General features: G+C 32.3%; 1 protein-coding gene across 1 annotated transcript; it reads left to right on the forward strand.

Moving 5' to 3' along the window:
* The first annotated feature begins 493 nt into the window (after nucleotides 1-493).
* Nucleotides 494-2876, forward strand: LOC118481916 (probable caffeoyl-CoA O-methyltransferase At4g26220). Its single transcript, XM_035977247.1, has 5 exons — nucleotides 494-641; nucleotides 718-797; nucleotides 884-1028; nucleotides 1643-1774; nucleotides 2462-2876. Exons 1-5 carry the CDS (start codon nucleotides 582-584, stop codon nucleotides 2750-2752), a joined length of 708 nt encoding a protein of 235 aa, XP_035833140.1. The 5' UTR covers nucleotides 494-581; the 3' UTR covers nucleotides 2753-2876.
* The last annotated feature ends 5063 nt before the right edge of the window (nucleotides 2877-7939 follow it).

Below are 7939 nucleotides of genomic sequence, written 5' to 3' on the forward strand. Positions count from 1 at the left end.
TTATATAAAAAAATTCAAAAACCTGAAATAGTTTTATATTGAGATATTGGATTTCAATAAACTCAACTTTCACCAATTCACCGTTAGTATTCTCAACTTTTGATTTGTACCACACCACTCCTAACTTTCAACTTATTTTTCTCTGTCATTTCCAAACTAACTAACTGAACCCAAACACAGTTAATTTTTTGATGATGTGACACTTTGTTTAGTGTCGACATGGCATCTGAGGTGCCTTTTTTGCTGACGTGGCATTTATTTAGTGACATGACATCTGACATGACTTTTTGATGATGTGGCATTTGTTTAGTGATGTGATTTCTGACATCAGTTAACTGGGTTAGAATTTAGTTAGTTAGAGAGTGTCAGAGGAAAATATGTTGACAGTTGAGAGTGGTATGATAAAAAAAAAATAATAATAATAACTGTGAGTGTTATTAGCTATCTCTTATATTTGAATGCAAAAAAGTATAGAAACGTGTAACTTTGGTGTAAACTTTTTATGACATGCCCTGCCCATAATACAATAAATAGACTTCTTACCCTTCACAAATTTCACTTACAAAAACACACAGCCAATAATGGCACAGGAGAAGCCAGCTAAACACAAAGGCTTGTTGCAAACTCATGAATTATACAAGGTATGTTCATAATTCATATATATCTTTTGCTTCAAATCTTCAAAACCACCACTTTCTTACCATGACTTATATGCAGTACATCCTAGAGACTAACGTCTATCCTCGTGAACCCGAACCGTTGAAGGAGCTTCGCGCTCTCACAGCTCCACATCCACGGTGACGGTCATGTTTTTTCAACAAAAACAACTTGTATGGACGTGGTTTTGTGGATATAGACACATTAAAGATTTCTTGATTTTCAGGTCTGGCATGGGTACCGCACCAGATGCGGGTCAGATGATCGCGATGTTGTTGAAGCTCGTTGGTGCGAAAAAAACAATAGAGATCGGGGTTTTTACGGGTTACTCGCTGCTTTTAACCGCGTTGACAATTCCTGATGATGGCAAGGTTTGTGATTTTGGTTAAGAGTAAATTGCCATTTTAGTCCCTTAGTTTTGGTCCAAATTGTCATTTTAGTCCAAATAGTTTCTTCTCTGGTCCCTGACTTTTCAATTTTCTTGCCATTTTGATCACATTGCCTAACTCAGTCTAAAAATCTTGTTATAACCAGGGGTATTTTTGGCATAACTGTTGTGTAGTGATAACCAGTGGTAGTTTACAACATAATTTATAAACCTTATAATAATTTAATGCCAAAAATACCCCTGATCATAATCTGGTTTTTAGACTAAGTTAGGCAATGTGATCAAAATGACAAGGAAAAGGAAAAGTTAGGGACCTAGAGGAGAAAAAAAAACTATTTGGACTAAAATGACAATTTGGACAAAAACTCAGCGACTAAAATAACAATTTACTCTTTTGGTTATTATTTTTAATTTTTTTTTTTTGTGTGGTTTGGTTATTTTAATCGGTTGAGTCCAATTGTCAAACTAAATTAAAACCATGGTAGCCCAAAGGGTTAAAGGTTTGACAATTGAATTCAACCGGTTAAAATGACCAAAGCATAAGGACAACGTAAAAAAAGTACCTTTAAACTTTAAAAATTATAACATTTGATACAGATTGTAGCGATAGATATGAACCGGGAATCGTATGAGATTGGTCGTCCGGTTATAGAAAAGGCTGAGGTGGAGCACAAGGTTGAGTTTATCGAATCGGAAGCTCTACCGGCTCTTGATAAATTGCTTGAAAATGTAAGTTTTCACGTCTCTTTTCTTTTACGTCATTGTGACCGACAATGATTGATTTAGATTACTTAAGATTTTTAAAATATAAATGTGTTTTAAGTTATATATTTATATTTATATAAATAATACAAGAAAACTAATATGGGCCCCCCTTACAGTTTTGTGTCTATCCACTCAACATTATTGTCGGTCACCATCGACACTATCTGAATTGCAATTTGTCTATCTGAACCCGAGCTTAACTAGGCTTGAGCTCGAACTTATGAAATATAGCTTGAGACCGGCTCAATTCAAGTTTTGTTTCTAAAGTTTGAGCTCGGCTGTTATATAATTTTTCAAGTTTGAGCTTTTTTCAGGTTCGACTCGTTTGTTTGTTATTTATTAATTCTTTTATATATTGATTATAATAATAATTTCTTATATAATTAGTTATTTTATATAATTTTATAAATAGAAATTATTATTTTTAAATATATTTAATATTAATTAAAAATTATCCAAATTGTAGACTCGTTTAGGCTCGTGCGCCGGCTCGAGCTCGACAACTGAAGCTTGGACTTGGACTTGTTTTTAGGTTTGAGTTGGTTTCGAGTATTTTTTCAAGCCGAGCTTGAGTAGCTCATGAGTGGCTCAACTCGTTTGTACCCCTAGGTCTGGTTTAAATACTCATATACATAATCTATATTTCTTTAGCGTGATAATGAAGGGAGTTTCGACTTTGCTTATGTTGATGCGGACAAGATAAACTATATCAACTACCACGAGCGACTAATGAAACTATTGAAGGTGAACGGGATCGTGGTGTACGATAACACCCTTTGGTTCGGGTCAGTAGCACAGCCCGAGTCATCTGTTCTTGATGAATTCAAAGAGGGAAGAGTGAACACCATAAACTTTAACAAATCGCTTGCAGACGACCCTCGCACCAATATCACCATGGTTCCCTTGGGTGATGGTATCACCATTTGTAGGCGTCTCTACTAAAATTTGAGATGTTTTGATGTTTTTTTTATTAATTTTAATGGTGAAATAAAAGTCTTATCCGAGTATTAGAAAATTTGAGATGTATTGATGTTTTTTTATTAATTTTAATGGTGAAGTAAAAGTCTCATCCGAGTATTTAATTTTAGGGATTTTTACATATTTCCCCTTTCTAAGCTTCCTTATTACGTATTTCCCCAATCCATAAAATCAATTACGTATTTCCCCTCCCTAACTCATATATATTACATATTTCCCCTTTTCATTTAAGTGACTCTTATTTATGACTATTATACCCTTAATGACTTATTAAATGAATATTTACATATTCCTCCATTCTAATATGTAAGATCAATTATATATTTACTCACATTATGTAGTATCACCCCAATTCTTCTACTTGTTACTCTTGTCAAACAATACACACAAAACCATAATACTCATAATTAAAACATAAATTTCATATTTTAATTTTATCTTGTACTTAGTTGATACTTGGCCAACAACATTCTCAAGTATTGACGATTCTGCTCCATTATCCTAAGTTGGTGTAAATGAATTATTTTCCATATCATCTTCCATATAAAACACCTGATGAACATAAATTATCGATTAAAAATAAAAGTAATGGAATGATAGTGACCGTATTAGATTCCAATTTATAATAAGAAATCATATACATATCTAAAAAAATAAAAAAGAAAAGCTTTTATTAATGGAGAAAAATAATGATACAGAGAACCTTACAGAAGTTGTAAGAACTTTTTAGTAGACAAGATGAATTCAAATTCTTATTATGCTCAAAATGAATTAAAATTCTAATTCATGCTTCAGATGACTTAAAATTCTTATCGATTAATAGAAGATTCTACCAGCACTAAATATAATAACTAATTCATATATATATAGAAGATTCTACCAGCACTAAAAATTCTTATCGATTAATAGAAGATTCTACCAAATTTGGATCACTGACGGACCACTGGAGTATCATCGTGCCACCAGAGGAACCACCCGATCATATCCATCTCCACTAGGCATAATGCCACACCAATTCAGGAGGAATCCAATAAACATGGGAAAACCCCCCTTGTGGGAATCGAACCCAGGACCTATTGATCCCAAAACCTTATCCCACCACCAAGATGCCACTAGGCTATAAAGCTATCGGCAATTCATATATTAAAATCATTATTATCGATTTATAGAAGATGAACAGCAACGTGATGAAACAATTCTACCAGTAATATAATATTAATTCATATATTGTTTAGGGTTTTCTTGATTATAGAACTAGGGATACATGAAGATGAGTTATTTGAGGGTAATTGGGTAATTTCTTAAAAAAAAGGGGGAAATATGTAATTGATTTTATAGTTTGAGGAAATACGTAATAAGGAGGCTTAGGATGAGGAAATATGTAAAAATCCCTTAATTTTATATATATAATAGTGTTTTCAATATTATAATAATTTAATTTAATTTATATATATAGAAACGGGATCGGGAGAAAAAGATCAAAAGTGTGAGAATGGTGAGAACGCTTCCTGGCTTAACACGTGTCACGCCGCTTAGAAAAGGGCGGAGGGGCTTTTTTGTCCTTTCATCTTCTTATTTTTCTTGTTCCGCTTTTTCCCAATGTTGTTTTAATTTTTGGTTTTTGAGATTTTTGGCGTTAACCAAATTCAATAATTAATGGCGTTTTAATGGTTCCATTGTATCAACATTTTGGCGTTTATGGCGTTATTCACATCGTATGCCTTTGGAACCCAGGGGGCAGGAAATCTATTTGAATGACGTTTTCCAAGGCGTTTAAACAAGTTGGCCTATTGATCTATTAGTTTTTATAAACATTTTGGCGTTTGTGGTATCTTGGCGTTTTACTATTGTTAAATTATATCTCAACCACAGGAAAAAAAATACAAGGGAAGGAAATAAATTAAAAATCCTAATCGGATCTCTTTTCCCAATCTTCAGTGTCATCAGTCTCTCTCTTCTTTAATAGTAAAAGAACTGTCATCAAATATATGACGTTTTATTTAAAACTTAACAAACCCATGGGTTTGATTTTTTTTTGCCTGCTCGTCTGTTGAACTGGCTTTTTTTGTGGATGTTTGGGGTCATAGATCTATGGCGTGTAAGTGGATTTTCGCTTTTTCTTTATCTGGATCTTCATCTTTATAGTGAACTCACTCTTCAGTTTCATTGACCTCTTCTCCTCATCCAAGACTTCTTCAAGAACAAAAAATACAAATGCCATATGGTTGGCATCAGTATTTTTTTCCTGAAATTTTGTCCATCTCATGCAGCAAAATCTTTCTGAGGTACTCACCTCTGATAACAATTCATTCAGTTTATTTGTTGGCGTTTTACAGTGGGTGGTATTTAGTAGTATTGGCGTTTGTTTTTTTGGTTTGATCAAATGGAAGTTGCTGAGATATATCATTTTACAGGATGTCTTTTTGGCGCCTAAATTAGGCGGTGCATTATTATAATAAAGTATTTGTCTTTTCAGTTACTGTTTTGTAATTAATGTTTTTGATAAGCTTTATCTCTGAAGTCTGTAACACCTCCCATCTTCTAAGTTTGGCGTTTTAGATTCTTCAGTATTTACTGATTTTGTATTTACTGTTTCTAGTTACATTTTCAAGTTTGCTTTTTATTTATTTTTATTTTTATTTTTTTTGGTTTTTTATAATAATTTTTCAAAGTAATTTTATTATAGTTTGGCAGTTTTTTTGGTGGCGTTTAACTGGATGATATCGTTTAAACAAGCATTTTGGCTGTTTTGGCGTTTTTATTATATATGGCGTTTTTATTACATAACAATTAACTCAAAAGAAAATAAAAAAAAATACATAAACAATTGATCTTCCAAATCTTCTCTGTCTCTAGTCTCTTTCTTCTCTTTTTTGAATCATGTTAACTGGTTGGTTCGACTTTCGTATGATTCATTTTGTTTTTTTATTTTTCAAGTAGTTTTTTGTGTTGCTGTTTGGAAGCACACAGTCTGACATCAACATCTTTTTCTTGAATATTTGTCCATCTCATGCAGCAAAATGTTATTGAGTTTATATCCTTCAGCCAACAATCTTGAATTTTTACAATCAACGATGTTTGATTTTTTAAGTTTTTTGGCGTTTTACCGATAAAAAGAATGCCACGAAATAAGATCACCTTAAACCTCAAATTTTGATCATGCTAAAATCAATAATGTTTTGTTGTATGAGATGGACAACATTGTTAATCCTCGGTTAAGAAAGATAACTGACAATGTTGTCCACCACATACAGCTAAACTTTATTGACAACAAATCTCAATAATGTTTTTGTATGTTTTGGCGTTATAAATTTGATGGAAGTTTAGGATAAGTCAATGAGATTTTACTCAATGAAATGGACTATATCCTCACTTGAGGTTTTTGTCTATTTCATTGAGCGAAATCTTACTAACAGCCAAACTGAATTTAAAAAAAAAACGTTTTTGGGGTTGAAGATGTTTGATGTTTGTGTTTTTTTTGGCGTTTCTAAGGCGAATGGGTTATATGAAATATGGAGTTTGGGTTTTTGTGTGTTTTTAACTGAAGGTCTGATATGTTGTATATATAGGATTTTTTTGGTGGTTTTTTTAAGCGGGATTTTACTATAATTAAGTTTGGCGTTTTTATTTAATGGCGTTTTACTTAGAATGGTCTGTGATTTTTGTTTTTGGCGTTTTATTTCATGATTTGGCGTTTTGTGTGGTGTAGTAAAAGACCCTTTTACCCTTAATGAAGCGCGTCCACATAATAAAATTGATGTTATTTACAAAAACGCCACCGCGCCAATCTAGTCCATAGATTGTTTTGATCGGACGATCGTTAAGCGTGTCGATCTGTTCAGATCATCACGGTAATGGTAATGATATCATCACAGACAGAGTTGTATAAATGAAAGTTATCGAAAACGGAAACCATAAAAATGAACATAGGTACATGTACGGATACATCAGTTTATCAAAAGCACAACAATAAAAATAAGTAGCGGTACTGATATCGATGTTGTTCGGTCGGTTTCGGTTTGGCTAATTACGATTGCAGCACAAAATTCATTACTAAACCGAAACTATACAAATGAGTACTTGTACAAATAACGATATGGTTTGGCATGGTATAGTAGTGATACGATGCCAGTTTATTGAAAAGAAAAAAAATATAAATAAATACTGGTTTATCAAAAACAAAAACAATATAAATAAATACCGGTATCGATACATATAATATTCGGTCAGTTTCGGTTCTTTTTTTGGTACGATGGTGAGACAATATTCGTTTTCAATAACATTTATGCTGCAATTTTGAAAAAAAAAACATCGCTTTCAGTTCGGGTTAGTACGATAGTAGCATATTATCCGCTTTCAATAAATTTATATCGCAATATTAAAAAAATAAAAATAGAACACAAGTTATTAGAAAAATAATCAAAATATATGATAAATAAAATATTATTAAAAAAATTGAAATAATTATTTAAAGAATCAAAACCATTATCTATGAATTATTTTATTGTAAATATAATATTATTAAAAAAAGCTGAAACAATTATTTAAAAATTCCAAAACACTATTCATGAGCTATTTATTTTAATATATATAATTTATTGTAAATATAATATTATTAAAAAAGCTGAAACAATTATTTAAAAATTCAAAAACACTATTCATGAGCTATTTGTTTTAATATATAAAATACTATAAATTAGTAATATGATTATGTAATAAGGGGTTGTAACTCTTGCATTATAGGTTTTAAGTGCATATGAGATATGTACACTTTGTATTATGTGTTTGTTAGTGCATATTTTGTGTGTCCGTCACTGTGCGAATAGGCTAGATAGAGCGTATATTGAATATTGTATAGATGAGAGTTAGAAAAACGGAATCGTAACGAAAAGTTCCCTTCGCACAAAGGAGCCCTTCGCGCGAAGGGACACTAGCTAGTTCGCACGAATGGATGAGATCCATTCGCACGAATGGATGGAATGCCATTCGCACGAATGGATGCAATGCCATTCGTCCCAGTCTCATTCGCACGGAGGGGATAGCCTATATATAGGAGTTGTGAGTGAGAGCTGAGTGGAGGTTTTGGTTCCCAGAGGGGTTTCGCCAGCTTGTAAAAGATATAAACTCTTTCGGTATGAATGAAGCATTCAA

The sequence above is a fragment of the Helianthus annuus genome, chromosome 9 (assembly GCF_002127325.2).
Source record: "Helianthus annuus cultivar XRQ/B chromosome 9, HanXRQr2.0-SUNRISE, whole genome shotgun sequence".
Classification (NCBI taxonomy): Eukaryota; Viridiplantae; Streptophyta; class Magnoliopsida; order Asterales; family Asteraceae; genus Helianthus; species Helianthus annuus.

What these genes read in the sequence shown, in the direction of transcription:
- LOC118481916 (XM_035977247.1), top strand. Translation starts at nt 582, where the DNA reads ATGGCACAGGAGAAGCCAGCTAAACACAAAGGCTTGTTGCAAACTCAT. An exon ending in CTCACAGCTCCACATCCACG is followed by an intron (nt 798 to 883) that starts GTGACGGTCATG and finishes CTTGATTTTCAG; the next exon opens with GTCTGGCATGGGTACCGCAC. An exon ending in CAATTCCTGATGATGGCAAG is followed by an intron (nt 1,029 to 1,642) that starts GTTTGTGATTTT and finishes CATTTGATACAG; the next exon opens with ATTGTAGCGATAGATATGAA.